The sequence below is a fragment of the Equus quagga genome, chromosome 14 (assembly GCF_021613505.1).
Source record: "Equus quagga isolate Etosha38 chromosome 14, UCLA_HA_Equagga_1.0, whole genome shotgun sequence".
Classification (NCBI taxonomy): Eukaryota; Metazoa; Chordata; class Mammalia; order Perissodactyla; family Equidae; genus Equus; species Equus quagga.
In genome coordinates, this window is record NC_060280.1 from 26,409,700 (window position 1) to 26,435,862 (window position 26,163).

At 37.2% G+C, this 26,163-nt stretch overlaps 2 protein-coding genes and 1 pseudogene across 2 annotated transcripts; 2 read left to right on the plus strand and 1 right to left on the minus strand.

Annotated features, from left to right (window-relative positions):
* The first annotated feature begins 2,688 nt into the window (after positions 1–2,688).
* LOC124225543 (RNA polymerase II subunit A C-terminal domain phosphatase SSU72-like) lies at positions 2,689–3,321 on the plus strand. The gene has a single exon (XM_046638221.1). The coding sequence runs from the start codon at positions 2,689–2,691 to the stop codon at positions 3,319–3,321; it is 633 nt and encodes a 210-aa protein (XP_046494177.1).
* A 4,648-nt stretch (positions 3,322–7,969) lies between these two features.
* Positions 7,970–8,920, plus strand: LOC124225544 (olfactory receptor 52B4-like). The gene has a single exon (XM_046638222.1). The coding sequence runs from the start codon at positions 7,970–7,972 to the stop codon at positions 8,918–8,920; it is 951 nt and encodes a 316-aa protein (XP_046494178.1).
* An 8,999-nt stretch (positions 8,921–17,919) lies between these two features.
* LOC124251764 (olfactory receptor 52B4-like) lies at positions 17,920–18,864 on the minus strand (annotated as a pseudogene).
* Between the last annotated feature and the right edge of the window lie 7,299 nt (positions 18,865–26,163).

Below are 26,163 nucleotides of genomic sequence, written 5' to 3' on the forward strand. Positions count from 1 at the left end.
GGGATTTCAAAGGAAAAGCTGTTTGAGCCTGGGGGTGAGCAACGGCTTCCTTGAGGGAAGTGACCTTAGGCTGCGATCTGAGGGCTGAGTAGACCATTTACAATGTGTTTGTGGATGGAGTTGAGGCGGAGAACTTTGAAGGGAGAGCACACAGCCTGTGCAAAGACATTGAGGCTAGATGGAGAATGGAAACTTAAAAGAGCTAAAGAGGACCAAAAGATCCCAGAGTGTCTTTCTGACAGGCCAGGTTAGGACCTGTCTCATTTTTCTTTAAACAAGGGAAGCCATTGCAGTCTTTCAGCAAGGACCGCTCCTGATCAGATTTGTGTTTTCCAAGGACACCTCCATCTGCTCTGAGACCTAGGCTGTAATGGGGCAGAGTAGGAGCAGAGAGATGTGAGGGAATCTCAGGCTTGCAAAGTGAGGGATGGAAGATATTTCCTGTAAGATAATCTAATTCTGAAGCATAGTTACCCCCAGACCTCAATTGTCCTGGTGTCGGCTATTTTTTGTACAACTTCTAGGCTCAGAATGTAGTTCTCGGCCTAGCTGCTTTGGCATCATCTGGGAGCTTGTAGGAAATGTTCAATCTTGGATCCCAGTCTGGATTAATGAATCAGAATTTGCATGCTAAGAAGATCCTCAGGTTATCTGAATGCAGGTATTTTGAGTAGCACTGCTTTAGGGTAAAGATTCTCAAATTTGGCTGCACATTAGAAACACCCAGGTAGTTTGAGGATCTTTTGCTATCTAGTTCCCACCACCAGAGACCCAGATTCAACGTAACATTTTTTTTCCTAAATCTAGTGATTTTTAACAACTCCCAGTGTACTTCTAATGTACAGTCAAGTGTAAGGATGGGATTTACATCTTCAGAAACCTCTGCCTTATGGCAGTTGTTCTCAAACTTTGGCGTCCATCAGAGTCATCTGGAGGGCTTTTTAAAACACAGATCTCTGAGTAGAAATGCAAAATGGTGCAGCCACTATGGAAAACAGTATGGAGATTCCTCAAAAAAACAAAAATAGAACTACCATATGACCCAGCTATCCCACTACTGGGTATCTACCCAAACAACCTGAAATCAACAATCCGAAGTAACATATGCACCCCTATGTTCATTGCAGCACTATTCACAATAGCCAAGACATGGAAGCAACCCAAGTGCCCATCGACCAATGACTGGATAAGGAAGATGTGGTATGTATACACAAGGGACTACTTCTCAGCCATAAAAAAAGACAAAATCATCCCATTTGCAACAACATGGACGGACCTGGAAGGTATTATGCTAAGCAAAATAAGCGAGACAGAGAAAGACAAACACCATATGATTTCACTTATATGTGGAATATAAACAAACACATGGACAAAGAAAATAGTTCAGTGGTTACCAGGGGAAGGAGGCGGGGGGCCCAGGGGGTGAAGGAGAGCACTTATGTGGTGACAGACAAGAAATAATGTACAATTGAAATTTCACAATGATGTAACGTATTATGAATCTTAATTTAAACATTTTTTTAAATTTTTTTAAAGTGAAAATGAAAAAAATAAAATAAAACACAGATCTCCGGGCTCCATCCCCAGAGTATCTACTCAGCAGGGCTGGGGTCCAAATTTGCATGTTTATCAAGTTCCCAGTTGATGCTGATGCTACTGGTGTGGGGATCACACTTTGGGAAGCCCTGCCTTAGAGTGTATAACCATTTAGGAAAATTTGCAATTAACAGTCACCTCCCATAAGAGAAGCATGAAAAATACATTCTGTTGCCTCATAGATAGATTTTGTCCCTGCATAATTACAAAGTCATAGGTTTATCCTTTTTTGTTTGATATTCTGTTCATAATTCTAAAGTCTGTAACATTCACATAATAAATCATGACACATAAAGTTAAAATAATTTTAAATATATTGTATTTCAGAATGGAAATGCTCAGACAAAGCTGTACTTGAAGGCACAAAATGTAGGCAGAAGCTTGCAACAATTCTTGAATTCCCTTGAGAATCATGATTTTAAGAATATCAAATGCAGAAAATGCTGTGTTGTTGTAACTCCTCATTTACTCTCAGCAAAGATATTGTCCTGAATGTGATTTGCTTGTATTATTGAAAGATTTTGTGAATTTGGGGGCAAAGCTTTATTCAATATTCCTATGATTTACACAACTGCATTTCAAGAAAATCCAAATGTGTATTAAAACGCAACAATACTAGTAATTATACGTATACTTACATTGGATGCAGGTTCAAAATTTTTAAACAGATTTTCCACCCAAATTAATGAATAGTTTGTTGCAGAGCAAGTAGCTTACTTACAGTGAATGTAGTTGTTTTGGTCACTATGTACATCACCCCTCATTCACCATCTGAACCAACAGGGCCAACTCCACATTTCCAAACATTCCCATTAGGTGGCCACACTCTTGTTGCGATTTAGTGGTTTGGTTAATTCAATCACCTCCAACACGCTCCTGATTAGATTACATTCCGTTGATCATGATCCAATCAATCAAGACGTCCTGGAAGTTTCCTCCCACTCTGAGAAGGTGATTCAGTTTAAGCCCCATTCCTGTTCTTGGACTTTGCTAGTTGGAAGAGCTGTAGCCAGGTGGTCATTCCCCTGGCTTCAGAGCCCCTGAAGTGACTGAAGCACACACGTCTCAGTGAAGTCCCAAGGGCCCACCACCATGCCCTCATCCCCACTCAAGGTGGCTGTGGTATGTGTGAGTAACATGAACAGGAACATGGAAGCCCACAGCATCCTCAAGAAAAAAGCCTTCAGTGTCTGGTCTTTCAGAACTGGATCTCGAGTGAGGCTCCCAGGGGAGGCACCCAATCTTCCCGTGGCTTACTATTTCTCAACCACATATAAAGAGATGTACAATGACCTCCTCAGAAAAGACAGACAACACTATACCAGGAATGGAATGTTACACATCCTGGGAAGAAATGAGAGAATCAAGCCCCGGCCAGAAAGATTTCAAGAGTGCCGCGAGGCCTTCGACGTCATCTTTACCTGTGGGGAGAGCATCCATGACAGAGTGGTGGAAGATCTATGTGCCAGAGAGCAGGAGACCTTCCAGCCTGTGCACATGATCAACGTGGACATCCAAAACACCCCGGAGGACGCCACCCTTGGAGCTCTGCTCATCTGTGAGCTCTGCCAGTGCCTCCAGCACACGGACGACATGGAAGACAGTCTGGCTAAACTGCTCCTTGCAGTGGAGGAGAAAAGAGGAAAGAAATTTCTTCACGGGGGCTGCTTCTGTTGCAGAGCTGGGCTGGTTTTGGCTCCTGGGTCTGTGAGAACTTGTGCGTGAAGTTTTTGACTAGCCTGTATTTTCTGTGAGAAGTGTCTCTACAGCCCTTTCCACTAAATACTGTTTGTTTGATTTTTAGGTGTCCACCAGGGAAGAGATATGAGCAAGAAAAGCATTTTATGGGAAATGAGGACAAGGACTTCTAACAGTCCTGAAAACACTCCAAATATGGGGGATTTGTTCTAGGTACTTTGCATGGAGGAAGTAACTCAGTGCTCACATTGCTTTGCAAGGAAGTTACCACCAAGGACTCCATTTTGCAGATGAGCAATCAAAGCTTATAATGGAGGGCTGGACAAATGATTTCTCTTAGGATATTCAACAAGAAAATAACACTGTCTAGCCCATCATTTTAAAATAATTTCTTTTTGCTCATTTTATGTATATTAATTAAAAACACTTTTTTCTTTAATGACAAAGAATTATATTGTATTTTGAACTTATAAATGTCTTTGCTTTTAAATTATATCTCTTTTACTACTGCCAACTTCAGTAGAAACCCAAAGTAGATAATAGGCTGCATATTATTTCTAAAATCTAATATTATCTGTTCAATTAATAGCTTGCCCGTGTACTATAAGGAGTGGGAGCTTTAGATTTAGATGTAGTTTTGCTATATTGGATATATAGTGGTTTCTTGAGTAGACAGTGACAGTTTCAGTTAAGAGGAGAATGAAATGTTCACAACATTGTTGAAGACGAAAACCAACAGCATTTGGTGGCAAATTGCTAAAACACTTGAATATAAATGTAATTACAAGAGTTAGTGATGCCAAAAAGAAGGGCATTGTGACTGGGACATCACTACAGGTGTGTCTGACAAATTTTCTTTCTTTCTTTCTTTCTTTTTTTTTTTTTGGTGAAGAAGATTGCCGCTGAGCTAACATCTGTGCCAATCTTCCTCTATTTTGTATGTGGGACACGGCTACAGTGTGGCCTGACGAGCAGTGTGTAGGTCCATGCCTGGGATCCCAACCTCTGAAAACCTGGCCACAGAAGCGGAGAGTGCAAACTACCCACTACCTCACCAGGCCAGCCCCTTTTATTTCTTGACCTAAGTGATGTTGACCTTATAATAATTCATCAAACCGTTTGGCTTTTTTTTGTTTTGTTTTCTATATTTGTGTTTCTATTTTTTCTTTACAATAACAAATTTTTTTAAATGCCCAAAATGAAATACTTTATAGTCCAAGAGGCAGCAACCTAAGATTATGAATATGTCAATAGCTTTATTTGTAATTATTTTGTTTCCTATTCCTCATTTTCCATGTCCAATCTACCCCAATGTTGCCTCTTGGTTATATAATCACCTTCTGACTGTTCCTGCTTTCACTCCACTCTAGAGCCACCGGGCAGAGGATATAATACTGCAACGTCGTTCCATTGGTCAAAGCAAGTCATGAGGCCACACAGATGCAAGGGAATGGGTAATAGACTGCACTTCATAGGAGAATTTGCTTGTGTGCAGCAGAGGGAAGAGTTACTGGCAGCCATTTTTGCAGATGGTCAACCACACTTGACAAACTATCAGATTAACAAACATTCAAAAGTTTGACAAATATTTTGCTGACAGGTTGTGAGGAAAAAGTACTTCCATACATTGCTGGCAGTAATGAAACTGGTATAGCCTCTATGAAAGGACTCTTTCAATATATAACAAAACTATAAATGCATTTACCCTTTGACCAACGTAATCCTGCTTCTAGAAATTGACCATGAGATCTATCAATAGAATTATCTCGCTAAAGAAGAAGAAAAAAGAATATAATAAAGCAAAAGACCCCCAGGTACTGATGCAATGACGTCAAAGGTCTAGCATATATGTTGTTGGGGTTTCAAAAAATGAAATGAGAGAAGGGGACAGAAAAATGTTTTCTAAGAAACACTTTCTGAATATATCTAAATGAGGTAAAAACAATAAATTTACAGATTCGAAAGTCTCAGTGAACTTAAAGGAGGATAAAAACAAGGAAAGTATTGCCTAGGCCCATCCAAATCAAACTGAAAATTAAGATTAAGAAAAAAATCTTGAATGCAACCAAAGAAGCCAGGCAAATGAAATAGAAGAGAATCCAGATTCACATGTCTTCTACTAACTGTTAGGCTTGTACATTAATATACCCTTAGATAACAGAGTTAAACATCATGATTCATGACTCTGGAACTTGAAATTCATATGAGCCCTGGAGATCATATAATTTCAACATGACCCTTCTCATGAAAAATAAAACTTTAGAAACCACGAGTCTGTATTAATTGTAAGCATTTGTATTCCCTTTCTATTAAAATAGGCCTGTAGCAAGGCTAGTTTAGGTGGTGGATGGTTTTTGTATGAGATCTTCTGGAGAGAAGCAAGGGAGAAAAGGAACAGGAGGAAGTGAGGGGGGAAATGGTCTTAGAGACTCAGCCAATTTGGGAAAAGGGCAAGTCTGGTGGAGACAGCTCTGTCCCTGGAGCCCCGGTGTAAGTGCTTCCCCCGAGGGCTCTCACGACAGAGGATAAATAGCCCAATTCCTGGCCTGCAGCAAGCTGACTTTCATCACCAATCTCATGTCTGTTCTTGAAAACTCAGTCTAAGACTGGTGAGTGAATTACACATCTGCAGGTGGCGTGGTTTCAGAATCAAGGTGAGAACTGGGCTAGTGTTATGTCTCAGACAGGCCAGAGGGGACAGGATTCTTGGAGGCTATTGATACGTGTGGACAAAGAATGGTGAAGACGGCAGGCACCAATCTGATTAGTTATAGCAGATGTGGAGAGTGAGGTCTTGGAAGGGAGGTTGAGAGTATACGGGCTGGATGGAGGTTACAGAAGGGTGGTAAATAAAGAGACAGGATCCAATAAATGGAAAGTGCCTTAATCAGACTAGAGATAAGAAAACAGAAAACATGTTTAGTTAGATTACAGATCCCTCTTGAAAAACATGAAAGGAGTCCTAAGAATGGCAGGGAATTGTGGTCACCTGCCCCGAGCCAGACATTAGAGGGTGCTTTGGGAGGCAGCCAGGGCATCTCGACAGATGTGACAACTAGGAGTCCATTTTCCTCCCCAGAAAGAAAAATCTGGGGCACCAAGAGGGTGACTGGAGTGGAAGAAATAATGTCAATGAGCATAAGATACATTTTAGCCACTGAACTAGATGCATTAAGATGCCCCTTCATTTAATATCCTCAGAAACCACTTGAAGAGAGTTTTTTATAATCTGTCTCCATCTCTTCATTCCAATGAAAATGGGATTGGACACGGCTGTCTTCTCAGAAGGTGTCCTCTGAGACCATTTCACCTGGAACATTTTACAAAACTCTTCTGTTTACATATCCACCATTCTCTCAAATCACAAGCCCAGTTAGGACACAGGCACATGGCATGATGCCTGAAATTGGTCACCGCTTGAAATGTGCTTGTGAATGATTAAGTGAACAAATAAAGAAAAGTATACTCGGAAATAAATGATGAAGTTACACATTAATTTCAATCAGCAGAAGAATCTTCCAAATATCAAGTACTGCAACACCCCCACTCCAGCGTAATGCCTTTCATTTTCCAATTCCAGTCATTTCCAGCTTAGCTCCCTAACTGTGAGCATAAGAAGTGCCTCACCGCAGGCACACAAGCCCTGTTGACGTTACTTCCGAAAGGTCCCTTGACTGTCTTCACAGGTGAGCAAACTCTGTATGGTGAAGTCAGAGAGATTTCAAACTCTTTTTTATCATTTACTGGTTGTGAAATTGGACATGTGCTTCATATTCTCCGAGTCTCACTTCCCTTAGGTGTGAAATGGAGATAATACCCACTTACTAGGGTGGATGTCTACTCTCTACGTGAAGAGTATATAAAATGCTACATGCAATGCGCATGCTACAATCCCTTCAATAAAACAATGCTAATAAATATTAGTTTAATTGACTATATTACGTTCAGGTCCATTTCTATTCCTGGAACATGACTGGCCTTTTAGCATCCTGTCTTTTCAGTCACTTACTGCTCCAATAAACCTCCACAGGTAATCATTCTAAACTAGAATAATTGTTCTAACCTGCCAGCTTCAAGACATCTGTTGGCTGCCCCCTGTGTAAAGGATGGAGTCTAAGTGTGAAATGGTGATCAAGGCCCTTCATAATCAGGAAAATCTGCCTGTACCACTGCTTATGCACTCTCTATGCCCCGTCACCCTACCCTGGAAATGATTCATGAACATCCTGTGCATCGATCTGTATATTCACCTTTTCTTATGCTGCTTCCCTTCTCTTTTCATTCTTCACTTTATGATAAACTAGTCAATTTCAGAGTCATGTTCAAGTATCATCTTGTTACAGCCTTCCCGGACATGCATAATGATTTCCTCTGTGTATTCATAATCCTGTGTTTGAAAGTGAAATGCATACAATAATATCTCTTACTTTGATTAGTTGGAGATAAGTGTAATTGGCTGTCACTTACTGGAGTACAGACCATATCCTTTCACCTTTGCAAATTTCCTATTATTTGCATGTTCAAAGAAGATGAAGAGTATGAGATATGCCAAAACTCCTAGTGGCTTTATAAATAGTATTACTACAATTCCTCTTAAGAATATATTAAAAAGGAATATGTATTTTCCTCTATATCTGTGAATAGGAAGTGAGGTCCCAGGTGTTCTGTTCCAGGCATGACTACCTTAAACCACACTGGCATTAGCCACACAGTCTTCCGCTTGCTGGGCATCCCCGGACTAGAGGACCAGCACATGTGGATTTCCATCCCCTTCTTTGTTTCCTATGTCATCACCCTGCTTGGGAACAGCCTGCTCATCTTCATCATCCTCACAAAGCGCAGCCTCCATGAACCCATGTACCTCTTCATCTGCATGCTGGCTGGAGCAGACATTGTCCTCTCCACATGCACAGTACCTCAGGCCTTGGCCATCTTCTGGTTCCATGCTGGGGAGATCTCCCTGAATTGCTGCATCATTCAGCTCTTCTTCATCCATTCGACTTTCATCTCTGAGTCAGGGGTCTTGCTAGTGATGGCATTTGACCGATTCATTGCCATATGCTACCCACTGAGATACACCACTATTCTTACACATGCATTGATTGGGAAAATTGGAGTGACTATCTTTCTGAGAAGTTATGGTACAATTTCCCCCATAATATTTCTTTTGAAAAGATTGACTTTCTGCCAAAATAATATTATGCCACACACTTTTTGTGAACACATTGGCTTGGCCAAATATGCTTGTAATGACATTCGAGTGAACATCTGGTATGGGTTTTCCATCCTAATGTTAACAGTGGTTTTAGATGTTGTGCTAATTTTTGTTTCTTATGTGCTGATTCTCTGTGCTGTCTTCCACATGCCTTCCCTAGATGCTCGCTATAAAGCTCTCAATACATGTGGTTCCCATATCTGCATCATCATCCTCTTTTATGGGCCTGGAATCTTCACCATCCTTGCTCAGAGGTTTGGACGCCACATTCCACCTCATATCCACATCTTGTTGGCTAATGTCTGCATGCTTGCTCCACCTATGCTGAATCCTGTCATTTATGGGATCAAGACCAAGCAAATACAAGAGCAGCTGGTTCACATCTTGTTTGTAAAGCAGAAACCACTTTGATGTAAGTACTGAGTTTTCAGCATCTCTAGCTATCTGTGAAGTGGTCTATGGAAGTCGTGGGTAGGACAGTTCAGCTGAAACACTAGGAAATAGTTCAATGAATACAGTCTCTGGAGCAAGTTAACCAGGGAGGTTGCAGGACTTTCTCTTCCACTGTCAAAACAACCTGCGAAAGCAGTGCTATGTTTGACTGAGGAAACTACCTCCTACAAAGAACTTGGAACAGGCTGAATTGATTTTCAGAAGTTGTCTGACCTTAAGGACACTAGCCTGATCTTTAGAAATAGATGAAGTGAGAATAGCGCTCTGACCAAGGAATTTGTTCAGCTCTTCCTCACTGAGTTTCCCACTCTCTGAGATATCTTGTGATATCTCTAGGCAATCACATATAAACCTCTATTTTTTAATGTCCTTCATTCTAGCTATATGACATTCTTAGAATCAGTGATTCCTAGGTTTTGTAATTATTCCTACTATAATTATATCCTGTCAACATGCCTGTGTATAATAAGGGAATGTAAATGAATCGCGTGTTTTGTATTTTGCAGAACAATCCTTGAGGAGACTGAGGGGCTCGAGACGGGCCACTCCTGTGATGGCAGAATACTAATGTGTTTTCCGAAGGGGTGGTGTGTGCTGGGAGAACCGTGGGGAGTGGGAACGCCTCCATCTCAGTGTCAGGCCATGTTCTTCAAAGATCTCCTCCTCAGCAGGGCATTCAAGGTCTTTGATGACCTGGTTCCTGACCTCCTTTACAGCAAAACTTCCCATATCACTTTCAAAGCATCCTGAGCTTCAGACACACGAGGCCATTAACTCCTCGGCTTTTCCAGGTCATGCCATACTCTCCATGTATCTCTGGTGTGTTGGAATAACCTCCCTTGACTTGTGGAAAACTCTTATTCCTCCTTTCATACCCAATTCTCATCTCAACTCCTCTGTGACTCTCTCTAACCGCAGTTCCTTCCCAATGTACTATTGTTTAGTTGATAACTCCCGTTTGAGAAAAATAGTATATTGTCCATATTTCTTTTTTAATACTTATTTGACTAAAATCTATGTTCCTTGTAGAAAACATTAGACGTTATGAAAAAAGACAAATGTGACTTGGAACTAATAAATCCATAATCTTACAGCCCTCAACCAATTTTATTGTTGAAATTTTTTCTTTAGCTATATATCCAAATCTAGAACTTTTTTTTTTTTAAAGATTTTATTTTTTTCCTTTTTCCTCCCCAAAGCCCCTCGGTACATAGTTGTATATTCTTCGTTGCAGGTCCTTCTAGTTGTGGCATGTGGGACGCTGCCTCAGCGTGGTCTGATGAGCAGTGCCATGTCCGCGCCCAGGATTCGAACCAACGAAACACTGGGCCGCCTGCAGCGGAGCACGCGAACCCAACCACTCGGCCACGGGGCCAGCCCCTCTAGAACTTTTATATCTATTTCTACATCTATATCTGAATCAGTGTCTGTATTTTTTCTCCATCTGTATCTATACCTATATCAATCTGGAAGTATCATATGATACATAGAGTACCTATCATACTATGTAAATGGTCTGTAACCTACTTTTCTTTTCTAGCAGTACATTGTTGACAGTATTGGTTTCTAATATATATGGATTTATACAATCAATTACTATGTCTATATAAAATTTCATTGCAAGATTTTGCTATAATTTATTTGATCAGGCATTCATCTTCTAAGTCTTTTTTGGACGGCATAATGGCTACATATTTACAAATTTAAGGCTCAGTTCTACTTGTTGCCTAAGTACACATCCCACATATGTTCTAAATAAATTACTTATAAGTATTGTCTTCTAAAATAAAATTCAAATGCTCCATGTAAGACAATTGGAAACCAACAAAAATATAAAGAAAATCCCTAGTCAGGAGAAATCCACTGGTAGCATTTTGGTTTACTGCCTGTCATTTCTTGTTCTATGCATGTTTATTTTCATTCATTTTCAATCTTGTTGGACATTTGGAGGTTTCCATTTTTAACTATATAAACAAGCCTTCTCTAAACATCTTATACATAAAGCTACTCTGATCTTTCCATTTTTATTTTAAGGATAGAATCCTAGAAATGCTATTGCAGACTTTTTAGATTTTTTGATGAATCCTATAAAATTGCACTCAGAGAAGATGCATAATATATCTCTCTGCATTTACAATGGGGTTGAGTATTTTCATTTTTTAAAACTTTGCCACTCAAAAGGACAAAAATAACATTGTACTGCAATTTTTACTTATTTTTTTTTTGCTACTGAGGTCAAGCATTTATTAGATAGTCATAGTTCATCTCACGAAGTAGAGATAACTACATTTGTTGAGTACTTGTGATGTTACAGCACCCAAGCTAAGCATTTTATGTACATTGCTTCACATAAGCTTCATCTGAGCTCCATAAAATAAGTACTGAAGATGAGGAAATGGAAACTCTACCAAGGAAAATGGCAGAGGCAGGAACAAATCCATTTCTTGTTTATTTCTCAAGTTTCTTCTCTTGCCTACTAAATCTCCTAGAAGATTCTGGCTGTTCTTGCTTTTGCCCTTTTAACTCTTGAAAACTCTATGTTGTCCTTATTGCTTTTCAATATTTTTTTAATTTATTGATAATGATGTATGTTTTCACTCTCGTATTTAAGTATTTGTCCAATATGTTTGTCTTTTATTCTTAATATTTTTATAAACTGATTTAAATATCAGTAGCTATATGTATGTCTTTTATTTTGTCTTTTTCCAGTGGTTAACCACAGGAAATTCTCCTTAAGCTAGGATTTGAGTTTTATTCACATCCACTTCTCTATTTTCATTTTCTCATCTCTAAATTAGGATTATTTTATCAACATTATAGAGTTCTTTTGAGGATTAAATGGGTTAATGTATATAAAGTGTTTAGAATGGCATCAGGCATGTAGTGTTATATGTATTTGCTATTATAATTGTTATTTATTTTCATTTGTCATAATATCTTTGTTTCACATTCAACAATTTTTTTAATCTTTTATTTTGAAATAATTATAGGAAGTTGCAAAAAAAATGTAATGTACTAGAAGGTACTGTTTATCCTTCATCCAGTTTTCCCCTATGGTAACATCTTGCATAACTGTAGTACAATATCAAAACTGTAAAGTTGACATTGATACAAACCACAGAACTTAGATTTCATCAATGTTACATGCACTGCTTGTGTGTGTGCTTATGTCTGTGTGTGTATAGTTCTATTATACGACATTACAGATTCATGGAACCACCACCATAATTCAGATACAGAATTGTTCCATCACCACTTATGGATTCCTTTTGTAGCCTCACTCACATTCCTCTCTTTCCATACCTAGCCTCTGGCAACCACTAATTGGTCCTCCATCTCTACAATTTTGTTATTTCATGAATGTTATATAAATGAAATTGTACAGCACATAAATTTTGGAGACTGGGTTTATTTTACTCAGCATAATTCCCTTGTGATCCATCCAAATTGCGTATCAATCATTTGGGTTTTTTTATTGTTGTGTAGAATTCCATGATATGGATGTACCACAGTGTTTTTAAACATTCGTATGTTAAATAACATTTGAGTTGTTTCTAGCTTTTGACTATTATAAATAAAGCTGCTATGAACATTCATGCACAGGTGTTTGTGTAAATGTAAGTTTTCATTTCTCTGAGATAAATTCTTAAGCGTGCAATGCTGAATTGTACAATACTGCATATTTAACTGTATAAAAAACCACCAGGCTGATTTCCTGAGTGGCTCTACCATTTTACATTCCCACCAGCAATACATGAGTCATCTAGTTTCTCTATATCCTCATCAACATTTGGTGTCCTTGCTATTTTTTATTTGTCATTATAATAGGTTTATTCATTGTGGTTTTAATTTGCATTTCTTTAAATGCTAAAGAATGTACATATTGTACATTTTCCATGTCCTTATTTGTCATCTGAATATTCCTCTTTAGTGAAATGTCAGTTTGTGTATTTTGCCTTTCTTTTTTTTGGTGAGGAAGATTAGCCCTGAGCTAACATCTGTTACCAATCTTCCTCTTTTTGCTTGAGGAAGAGTGTTGCTGAGCTAACATCCGTGACAATATTCCTCTATTTTGTATGTGGGACGCTGCCACAGCATGGCTTGATGAGCAGTGTATGTGTCTGAGCCCAGGAACAGAATCTGCGAAACTTGGGCTGCCAACGCAGACTGTGCGAACTTAACTGCTATGCCAGCAGGCCAGCCCTTGCCTGTTTTCTAATTAGATTCTTTGGTTTTTTACTGTTGAGTTTCGGGAGTTCTTTGTATATTCTAAGTATAAGACTTTCGTCAGATGTATGGTTTGCAAATAAATTTTCCGAGTCCCTACCTTGTCTTTTCATCCTCTTAATAAGGACATTTTCAGAGCAAAAGTTTTTAATTTTTTAAAGTTTTTAAATTTTTAAGTTGATAAGCAGTAAGGTTTAGCAATTTTTCCTTCTATGAGTTGTGCTTTTGGTGTCATCTGAAAACCTTTTGTACAGCCCTATTTCCTGGGGACTTTTTTCTATGTTTCTTCTAAATGCTTTATGAGTAGGCATTTTATTTCTAAGTCCACGATGAATTCTAAGTCGATTTTCATATAAGGTGTGAAGTTTAAGTCAAGGTTCTTCTTTTGCCTATGAATGTTCATTGCTCCAGCATCATTTGTTGACAAAAGCTGTTCTTCTTGTATCGAATTCCTTTGTGCCTTTGTCCAAAATCAGTTGGGTATATTTGTGTACATCTTTTTGAGAGGTTTTCTATTCTGTCCCATTGATCTATGTGTCTATTCCTCTGCCAGTAACACACTACCTTGATTATTGTAACTAAATGGTAAGGTTTAACATAAGGGCAAATAATTCCTCACACATCATTCTTCTTTTTCAAAATGTTTTAGATATTTTAGATCCTTTGCTTTTCCTTATAAATTTTAGAATAAGTGCATCTATGTCTACAAAAATCCTTGCTGGGATTTTGATAGGAATTTCATTAAATATACAGATCAATTTTGGAAAAATTGGTATCTGACATCTTTGCTATGTTGAGTTTTCCAGTTCATGAACCTGGTATACCTCTCCATTTATTTAAGTCTCCTTTGATTTATTTCATCAGCGTTTTCTGATTTTCAGCATACAGATCCTATACATACTTTGCTAGCTTTTCACCTAAATACTTTTTTCTTTTGGGGTAATTAAAAATGGTACTTCTCATGTCTGAGCAGGCAAGCAAAACTAAAGAAAAAATGAACAAATGGGACTACATCAAACTAAAAACCTTATGCACAGCAAAGTAAACCATCGACAAAACAAAAAGACCACCTAATAATTGGAAGAAGATATTTGCAAACCATATATCTGATAAGGGGTTAATATCCAAAATATACAAAGAACTCATACATCTCAACCATAAAAAAACTAACAACCCAATTAAGAAATGGGCAAAAGATTGGAACAGACATTTCTCCAAAGAAGATTTGGACAAGAGGTACATGAAACGATGTTCAACATCATTAACTATCAGGGAAATGCAAATCAAAACTACAATGAGATATCACCTGACTCCCATCAGAATGGCTATAATTAACAAGACAGGAAACAATAAGTATTGGAGAGGATGTGGAGAGAAGGGAACCCTCATACACTGCTGGTGGGAATGCAAACTGGTCCAGCCAACTGTGGAGTTTCCTGAGAAAATTAAGAATAGATCTACCATATGTGATCCAGCTATTCCACTGCTGGGTGTTTATCCAAAGAATATAAAACACGAATGTGTAAAGATACATGCACCCCTGTGTTCATTGCAGCATTATTCACAATGGCCAAGACTTGGAAGCAACCTAGGTGCCCATCAAGGGACGAATGGATAAAGACGATGTGGTATATATACACAATGGAATACTATTCAGCCATAAGAAATTATGAAATCCGGCCATTTGTGACAACATGGATGGACCTTGAGGGTATTACGCTGAGTGAAATAAGTCAGAGGGAGAAAGTCAAATAACATATGATCTCATTAATAAGTAGAAGATAAAAACAATGACAAACACATAGCAACAGACATTGGATTGGTGGCTACCAGAGGAGAAGGGGGAAGGGAGGGGGGTGAAAGGGGTGATTAGGCACATGTGTGTGGTGATGGATTGTAATTAGCCTTTGAATGGTGAACATGATGTCATCTACACAGAATTGGAAATATATGACGATGTACACCTGAAATTTATATAATGTTATAAACCAATGTTACCAAAATTTAAAAAAATTTTTTAAATAAACTAAAAAAAAAACCGACTGAGAACAAAAGGGCCTTCCAGGATCTTAATTAAAATTTCTAAAGACTTCTGTTCTAGGAATAAGAGCATAAAAGACAAAGACTGAGTCTGACTGAAACCTGGCCTCGACTCAAGCTAAGTCCTCATTAGAGTGAGTGGTCCACTGCTTGCCTTATCTGTGTAACAGAAGACAGAGAAAACACTTGTGACAGAAGATAACATTATCTGCAGCCTCTATGGGTGTTTTGTTAGAATATCAAGCATAAGATTTAAAAACTACTAGACATAGAAAGAGGAAAAACTTGACAATCAGTGATCAAGGAAAAAGCTAAAAAGAAACGCAGACTGATAGATGACTCGGTAACTGGAGTTATCAGACAAGGAACTATAGAATTTTAATAAATATTTTCTTTAAGAGAGCAAAATATGGTGAAATTACTTAAGAGTATGAAGAATTTATCGAGAGAATTAGAATCTGGAAAACATTTAAATGAATATTATAGAACTGAAAAACATGCTTATCTGAGAATAAGCTTTAATGAATGAGCAGATTTTACACAGCAGAACAGGGTTAGTGAACTGGAAGATAGATTGACAGAAATAATAGAAACTGAAGTAGGAAGAAAAAAGTAACGGCAAAAATAATAATAAATGAGAATAAGACACATAATAGATACACTCAAAATTTCTAAATATATTGAGGAGAGAGAAAGTGGGGCAGATATAATCTTCAGGGAGATAATGGCTGAAAATTTTCCCAAACTGATGAAAAGTATAAACTCACATATTCAAGAAGCTCAGAAAATCCCAAGAAGGATACATGCAAAGCAAACCATACATGGTAACAAATATTCTGAAAAAAAATAAATAAATAAAATCTTAAATGTTTCAAGAAATAAAAGCACAATACATTCAAAAGAGCAACAATAAAATTTTTAGGTGAGTTTTCAATACAAAAGGAGAAAGATGGTACTAGAAGAAAATTTTTCAAGTTCTGAAAAAAAAATCCCTGCCAATTAAAAATTCTATACCCATGAGTAATTCTTTTAAAATGAAGACAAAATTTAAACATCTTCAGATAAGCAAAACTTGAAATAATTCATCTCTTACATTCTTACAATGAAAGAAATATTAATCAATGGTGTTTGATAATACTTCTTTTTTGTTTTTGTTCTTTGTTGAGGAAGATTAGCCCTGAGCTAACATCTGCTGCCAATCCTCCTCTTTTTGCTGAGGAAGACTGGCCCTGAGCTAACATCCATGCCCATCCTCCTCTACTTTATATGTGGGATGGATGCCTACCACAGCATGGCTTGCCAAGCGGTGCCACGTCTGCATCCTGGATCCAAACCAGCAAACCCCAGGCTGCTGAAGCAGAACGTGCAAACTTAACCGCTGTGCCACCAGGCCAGCCCCTGATAATACTTCATTTCATGTTTGTTTCTATAGATAGAATGTTAATATTTTGTTAATATAATGGTGTGGCATATTTCAAAAGCAGTAAATAAACATTTAAAAATATTAGATCTTACAGCATTAAGTGGTAAATACAACAGAAATAGCAAATACACTTTTGTGGAGGATTATAAAATAGCAAAGTTGAACAGCCACCATATCTCTTTTTCAAAAACTTTCACTTAGCCTTTTTGGTGTAAATCATGTTCAATGAATAAATTTAGACAATTCAGACTAAAATTACTACAAAAATCACCTGTATCTTATGATTCATCTATATTCACCATTCATATGATTTTCACATAGATTGATGCATATTTGTGTAGGAAAATATACTTTAATGAATAACATTTAACTTTCTGATCTGGAACATACTTCTCTATCCTACAAACATATTTAGAGCATAGCTCAATTACCAAAGACATAGACCTACAACGTGGGTTTATTTCTCACTGCTCTATTGTATTGCACGTAATGCACGTGCTGTCGTTAACTTAGGGAGTGTTACTTTTTAGAAATCATTTCTTATACTTCACCATAATTTTTGGTTAATAATTGTTTAATATATTATTATTGTGTATATAATGCATCTTAGCCAAGCAGTGGGCTATTGTTAAATATTTATTTCCAAACAATTAACAGTAGGAATAAAAACGTCATGAACATATAATAAATTTTCACTCCATTTTGTGTTCCAGAAAACAGAAGTAAAATATATACATATAATTTATGCTAAAATTATAAGATACAGATGATTTTATTGTAATAATTTGTGTGAGAGGTAAAAATTTGAATATGCAGAGGACATTGAAAAGAATGGAAGAAGATACGTGCATAAGAGAAATAATACATGTACAGCTCTTCAAAGTTTAAAACACATCAGGAAAGGAAATTTCAGCAACTATCCAGGAAGTGCTGCTGTCTCCAGTTCATATTATTCCAATAGCCAGTCTAAGATTGTAGAGGTGCAAGTGATTTAAAGAGGTGAACTGATCTAGTTCCTAATGCTATGAACGAAAAAACTAAGCATCCAAAGACACTGAAATTAATGACTGATTAGAGGTTTTGGAAGAAACATGAACAAAATTGTCCCAATGCTGTTGCTAGAGACACTAATCTAGTGTCTAGAGACACTAATACATGGATTCATTTAACTAGTTTCTCGGCTGTACATTCCCATATCCTGATGCTAAATCTCACCTCATGCATGGAGAGAATTATCAAGAAAAGTACAATGTTTCCATCATCACATTCATTTCTGCCTTGTGAAGAACATATGAACCACATGATCCCGGATCTGTTTGGTCTTGATTCCATAAATGATGGGATTCAGCATAGGTGGAACAAGAATATAGACATTGGCCAGCAGGACATGGATATGGGGTGAGATGTGATGTCCAAATCGCTGAGTGAGGACTGAGAAGATGCCAGGTGCATAAAAGAGGATGATGACACAGACATGGGAGCCACATGTGTTGAGAGCTTTGTGGCGAGCATCTCAGGAAGGGATGTGGAAGACAGCATGGAGAATGAGCACATAAGAAATAAAAATTAGTGCAACATCTATGACCAAGGTTGACATTAGAACAAAAAACCCATACCAGATGTTTACTTGTATGTCATCACAAGAAACATGGGCCAAAACAATGTGCTTACAAGCAGTGTTTGGGAGGATGTTACTTTTACAGAAAGTCAATCTTTTCAGAAGAAATACTATGGGGAAAATTGTACCATAACTTCTCAGAAAGATAGTCACACCAATTTTACCTATAAGTGCATATGTAAGGATAGTGGTGTATCTCAGTGGGTAGCATATGGCAATGTAGCGGTCAAATGCCATCACCAGCAAGACCCCTGACTCAAAGATGAAAGTGGAAGAGAGGAAGAATACCTGAGTAATGCAGCGATCAAGGGAGATCTCCCCAGCATGGAACCAGAAGATGGCCAAAGCTTGTGGTACTGTGCACGTGGAGAGGACAACATCTGCTCCAGCCAGCATGCAAAGGAAGAGGTACATGGGTTCGTGGAGGCTGCTTTTCATGAGGATAATGCAGATGAGCAGGCTATTCCCAAGCAGCGTGATGACATAGGAAGTGAAGAAGGGGATGGAAATCCACATGTGCTGGTCCTCTAGTCCGGGGATGCCCAGCAGGTGGAAGACTGTGTGGCTAACGCCAGTATGGTTTAAGATAGTCATACCCGGCAAGACCACTTGGGACTCCACCATCTGTGAGCAGAGACAAGAAAAATACAGATTACATTCGAAGGTTTTCTTTTGTATCATCAGCACTTTTGGCACCTACCTGATCCCATTCAGTTCAGAGGATTCCAGGAGCTATGTTATATGTATTGACGAACAAGACTTAGTTTGTTCTCTAAATGATATCTTAATCACAAAACAAGATAGACATTTATATAGCTAAAGAAAATTAAATTATTACATCAATATCTTAGTTGTACAAAATAAAACCAATACAGTAACACAAGAGAAGTGATGCATTCTGTATTTGTGAAGTTTTTGAGAATGAGTACATATCCGAAGTTACCCTTACAGATAGTGTAACATGTCAATAGATGGAAGAAGTGGCAAAGAGAATTCTTCTTATGGGAAGCACAGAATAGAGCTAAGAAGCTCAGGAGTTAAGGTCTGGTCCACAGGTGAACTTGCATGTACTAGAGAGGTTGATTGTCTAACCCAAGGTCACTCTAAGAAACTTCTCAAACGCCTCATGAAGGTTTCCACAGCCTTGATCCAGATGCCTTCTGCATCCTGAAGAAGTCATCTCAATCTTTCTGCTTTGTTCTTCTAAGAGAATTACCCCTATTTGGAGCACTTCTCACCTCGTGCATGACACATCTCCCCTTAAGTTACTCTTTTGCCTGCTTCCATAAGGAGTCTAATGTCAGAGTATTTATTTCACAGATAGGAGCATATCTGACTACCTGTCAATGATCCCCCAATTGATTGTGAACTTTCCGTGGTCTGAGTAGTGCCTTTTTCCTTTGTGCATTTCCAGAACCTAGCACACTGAAGTACAGTGTAAGTCCTCAAAATGTTCAAGAAAACAACCCAATGACAAATATTAAATGAGTGTGGTAATGGGCAATGAAGTCATGAATAAATACCTTGGATGTTTAATAGTCAAGATCTGAGGCCAATATGGAACATTATCTGTAGGGACTCAGGGCTCTTTGGCACATTAAGAGCTAAAGAGCTCCTCAACCCCAGAGGCTCCTCACTCTCCCTCCATGATAGCACTTTCCACTCTACTAGGACATTCCATAATTGTAATCTGGTCCAGTGGTGTGCTGGTAAACTGGCTCATCAAAAAATATATATGTGTAGGGGCTGGCCCAGTGGCCGAGTGGTTAAGTTCGCACGCTGCGCTGCAGGCGGCCCAGTGTTTCGTCAGTTCGAATCCTGGGCACGGACATGGCACTGCTCATCAAACCACACTGAGGCAGCATCCCACATGCCACAACTAGAAGGACCCACAACGAAGAATATACCACTATGTACCGGGGGGCTTTGGGGAGAAAAAGGAAAAAAAATAAAATCTTTAAAATATATATATATATGTGTGTGTATATATATACACACATATATATAAACACACACACACAAATTCAAATGAATAAAATAAAACAAAGTCTGATTTGTAGCATTTGCCAATTTCCGTGATGTATGTACTCCCACCATGGACCATTTTAAGCAACCAATATGTGTCGCAATATGCGCTATTGACTCTCATGAATCCGTGTAAATGGCTCCAGGACACAACTGCTCTATTCTCTCCAACTGGATCTATTTGACTCTAAAAGAGATCTTAACATTTTCAGCCACCTATTTTAGGTCCTATAACATATAGTCAGGAGTAGGTCTTCCCCGCTGAAATTTCCCCTCACCACAAAAAAAATTTCACTCACCAGCTTCAAACGGAGTTCTCAAGGACTAAAATGGGATTAGTTGCAATAGGATCTCAGAGTGATAGGGGCCAGGGAGCTGAGATTTTACACATCTGCCTGAAGCCCTAAGGGACAACTATGACCCCAGGCAGTGCAGACATAGAGCTGTCCTTTCAACAACACCCTTTCTGACCCATACATTTGGGTACTGTCATTATGTCCCTCCCACTCTGCCCACACCACTCCTTCCTCCACAACACCATTCCTGGATTATGTGGGCACATGTGCTTTCTTTTAATTAATTGATTCTTAGTATTACTGCACAAATATTCCTGTTTCCATTTTAGTGGGAATTAGCAAGTATTAATTCCATTTTTAGTCAGTATGAGCAATTTGAAATTAACATATAAATTACTTTTAAGCACTGATTATAACAAATATATTCCTTCAAAGTTTAGACAAACTGGAAATTAAATATATACCGTATGTTTAAAGTCATTTAAACTTTAGAATTTGTAATAATAATGTTTTAAATATTTACACAAGAATACTTTAATATCCTTTTTTAATCTATTTACACTACCCATGTTTTTCACCATCAACTACGAAAAACACTCTGTACTCTCTTTTCCTTTGCCTACCAAATAGTCTACATTTAATTTTTGGTTATCTTATTTAGCAAAGCTCCTCTTGTTGATAAAATTATCTCCTCCTTTTCATATCATGTTCACATCTTCTTATTTTTATTTAGTTTGTCCGAGTAAATATTACATACATATTTGTAAAGAAGAAACAGCTTCATGTCTAACAATCATCTTTGTGTTTGTGTATGATAAGAAATACACAGAATTCTAATTGAAATTATGTAAGAAGCTGATTCAAAAAAAAAACTACTCCTGCTTAAATTAGAAAGGAGCTCAATAAAAATTCTTACTTGTTTGTTTTTTGTTCTTGTTGATGATTATGATGAGTTGTACTTCTGCTGTATGAATATATCCATTCTCATTGGTGGAGGCTGTGATGATTAATGTTATCCACTAGTAAACTTGCCTAGGCCACAGTACCCAGACGTTTGGTCGAACACTCGTCTGGATGTTGCTGTGAAGATATTTTTAGATGAGATTAACATTTAAATCAGATTTTCAACTTGAGTAAAGCAAGATTACTCTTCATAATGTGGGTGGGCCTCATCCAATCAGTTGATGGCCTTAAGAGACAACAGAGTGAGCTCCCTCCAAAAAGTGGGAATTTTTCCTCCAGACTGTCTTTGGACTAGAGCTGCAACATTAGTTCTTCCCTGGGTCTCCATCCTGAAGCCTACCCTGCAGATTTAGGACTTGCCAGCCTCCACAAGTGTGTGAGCCAATTCCTTAAAATAAATAAACACACAAACATACACACACACACACACACACACGTCCTATTGGTTCTGTTTCTCTGGAGAACCTTGACTAACACAGAGGTCAAGTGTATTTTTGTGGACATGTGTTTCAACTTCATCTGGGAAAATATCTGGGATTTGAACTGCTTGGTCATGCAGAAGATATATATCTTATTTCATAAGAAATTGCCAAAACTTCTTTCAAAGTGGGTGTACCATTTTACACTCTCACCAACATGGTATGAGAATTCTAGTTGCTACACATCCTCATCAACATTTATCTATCTTTATAATTTTAGCAATTGTGGTAGGACGCTAATGGTATTTCCTTTATGTTTTCATTCGTATTTCCTTAATGATCAATAAATATTGAGCACATTTTTTGCGCACTTGCTGTCCTTCTATATATCTTATTTAGTGAAGTGTCTTTTCTAACGTGTTGCCCAGTTTCTAACGCATTTCTTCTATTTTTATTATTGAGTTATAGGAGGTTTTATATAACCTGGATACCAGTCCTCTGTCAGATATATGTCAATGAATATATTCTCTTGGACTGTAGCTTGCCTTTTCAATTATCTTTTGATGAGAGAAGCTTTTATTTTAATGAAGTCTGACTCACAAATGAGTTTTATATTTATGGTTATTGCTTTTTGTAACCTAGTAAGAAATCTTTCTCTACCCTCATGTCACAGAAATATTCTCCTGTTTCCTTCTAAAAGCTTTATGGTTTAAATCTTTACATTTAGATCTATGGTCATCTTTGGATTAATTTCTATGAACAGTATGAGGTAAGAGTAAAGATATATTTGTTTCTATATAGATATACAATTTTCCTAGAACCACTTTTTAACATGACTCTTCTTTACCCATCCAATTGTTTTGTCAACTGTGTTGAAAGATCAAATGTCCCTATAAGTAAGTTTCCATTTCTGGGATCTCTATTCTATTCCATTGACATATTTTTCTATTTCTATGCCAGTACCACAGTACTGAAGCTTTACAGTAAATATTAAAGTAGAGTAAGTTCTTCAGCTTTTTGTTCCTCTTTTCCAGATTGTTTTAGATATTCTAAGTCCTTTGCATTTCTATATGAAGTTTAGAATCAACTTGTAAGTTTCTGTTTAAAAACCTTGCTAGGAATATGATTGAGGTTCTAATGAACCTATAGATCATTTTGGGTAGAATTAAGTCAACAATATTGAGTCTTCCAATCCATGAAGATGGTATACCTCTCTCTTTTTGTTTTTTCCTGAGGAAGATTCACCCTGAGCTAACATCTGTTGTCAATCTTCCTCTTTTCGCTTGAGGAAGAGTAGCCCTGAGCTAACATCTGTGCCAGTCTTCCTCCATTTTACATGTGGGTCATCGCCACAGCATGAATGATGAGTGGTGTAGGTCCATGGCAGAGATCTAAACCCAGGAACCCAGGTCACTGAACCGGAGTCTGCCGGACTTAACCTCTATGCCACAGGGCCGGCCTTTTATTTTATCTCATCTTTTATTTAGGTCTGCTCTAATTTTTCCCAGCAATATTTTTTAGTTTTCTGTGTGGAGATCCTGCATTTATTTTGTTAAACTTGTTCTTAAGTATTTATGGGGGCATTGATCCTATAGTCAATGAAATAATTCTTAATTTATTTTCTGGTTATTTGATGCTCATATATAAAAATAAATATATGTATATAATTTATTTATGTATTTTAAACTTGCATTCTATGACATTGCTAAATTCAACTACTAATCCTAGCAGTTGTTATGTCGATTCCTTAGGATTTTCACATACATATAAATCATCTGCAAATCAATACAGTTCTATTTCTTCCTTAGCAACTTGAATAACTTTTACTTATTTTTCTTCCATGATTGTAATAATGTTGAATAAAATTAGTGAGAGTGGGTATACTTGCCTTGTTCCCAATTTTAGAGAAAATTGTTTCATTTCACATTTAAATATAATGTTACTGGCTCATTTCACATGGATGCTATTTACCAAGTTTATCAAGTTGAGGATGTTTCCTTCTATTCCTAGTTGCTGAGAGTTTTTATTTTGAGTAAATCCTGAATTTTGACAAATGCTTTCTTCATATTGTGCAACTTCATAGAAAATATGGAAACCTCTGTAGCCTCATTCCTTTCATCACCCCATCTCTTTGCTATAGTTGTTATATGTATTATATATGTTCATACATTATAAACCCCACAGGATAGTGTTATAATTTTTGCTCTAAATAGTCATGTGTATTTAAAGAAATCAAGATGAAAATACATTTTTATATTTAATACAATATTTACAATTTCTGATACACTTTTCTTTCTCAGGAACCAAGTTTCCATCTGGTATCAATGGTACTATTTGTTTTCAGCCTGAAGACCTTCCTTTAGTATCTCTAGGGCTCATTGATGGATTGGACTATACTGAAAAACTGAAGAAGAGGGGGAATCAAGGACAATCTCAGATTACAGGTTCAAATAACTAAGTGGATGGACATTTATTAAAATGAGGAAGACTGGAAAAAAAAACTCCAGGAGAAAAACCAAGAGTTTCAGTAATATTCCCCTCAAGGACTTCGTAAGCACATAGGATTTAAGGTCTGGGATTTTCTTTGTGATTAGATTTTTAATAACAGATTTAATTTCTCTAAAGGAATGGACTATTCAGATTTTCTACTTCTTGTGCCAGTTTTGGTAAATTTTATATTTTAAGGAATTTTATTATCTTACCTAAACTGTCAAATACATTAGTCTAAAGTAACTGAGAATGTACTTTTACATTTTTAATATCTCCAGTGTCTGTTGTGATGTCTCTTATTCCAATCCTGATATTGGTAATTTATGTTTGTTCTTTTTTTTGTTGTTGTTTGATCTGTGTTGGAGTATATCAAGTGTATTAACCTTTTGAAAGTGCCAACTTCTGCCTTTGGTTATTTTCTCTAAAATATTTTAGTTTTAATTGTACTGATTTTTTATCTTTATTATTTCATTTCTTCTAGATTTTTTAAGTTGATTTGTTAATCCTTTCCCAGCTTCCTGAGGTGGAATTACAGACAATTGGTTTTCTACTTTTTACTCTCTTCTACTATACACAATTAAAGCCTATAAATTTCTCTCTAAGCACTTCTTTAGCTGCATCCTGCAGATTTTGATATTTTGTTTTCTCATTTTAATATAGTTCAAAATGTTCCTAATTTCCATGTGACTTCTTAACCCAATGTTATTTGAAGTATATTTTTATAAAGTTGTGGATTTTTAAATTATCTTTGTGTAATTGGTTTCTGTTTCAATTTTGCTAATGGCAGACCAGATGCTCTGAGTGATTTCAATTCTTTGAAATTTGGTAAAGATTCCTTTATAACTTAACCCATGGCCAATTTTGGTAACTGTTCCATGTGCATATGAAAAGATTGTGTATTCTCTTGTTATTGAATGCAGTGTTCTATAAATATCAAATAAGTCCATTTTTTAAATTACGTTGACTACCCTCTATGTCCTATCAGTCGTATTAGTCTTTGTCTCTGTTTTCCATCAATTGGGAGATGTGTCAAAGTCTCCCACTATCATATTGGATTTGATTAATTTTCCTTTTACTACTGTCAATTTTTACTTTATGTATTTTGAAGCTATGCTACTTGACATATACAGATTTAGAATATTCATGTCTTTCTAGTGAACTTATGCCTTAATTATTATGAAACATCCCTGTATATCTCTAGTTATGATTCTTACCCTAAAGTCCACTCTCTCTCTTTTTTTGTTTTTGTATGTGTGTGTGAGAGGAAGATTGTCCCTGAGCTAACATCTGTGCCAGTCTTTCTCTATTTTGTATGTGGGACATTGCTACAGCATGGTGTGATAAGAGATGCATAGGTCCACACCTGGGATCTGAACCTGCAAACCCCAGGCCAACCAGAGCATGAGAACTTGACCACTACATGACCAGCTGCCCCCTCCACTCTCTTTTTTCTTAGTATAGCAATATGGGCTTTATTTCAGTTGGTATTTGCATGATACATGTTTTTCCATCTTTTCGCTTCTAACTTTTCCATGTCTCTATACCTAAGATATTTCTTTGTAAGCAGTGTATAGGTTTTATCTGTTATCCAATCTGAATAAATACAGTTCAATTTATTTATTATTTTCTTTTATATTTTATGAATTTTATGTCATATTTAAGAAATCTTTTGCCAAACCTGAGATTACTAAGATCTTCTC

Coding starts and splice junctions, on each gene's coding strand:
- LOC124225543 (XM_046638221.1), top strand. CDS start 2,689: ATGCCCTCATCCCCACTCAAGGTGGCTGTGGTATGTGTGAGTAACATG.
- LOC124225544 (XM_046638222.1), top strand. CDS start 7,970: ATGACTACCTTAAACCACACTGGCATTAGCCACACAGTCTTCCGCTTG.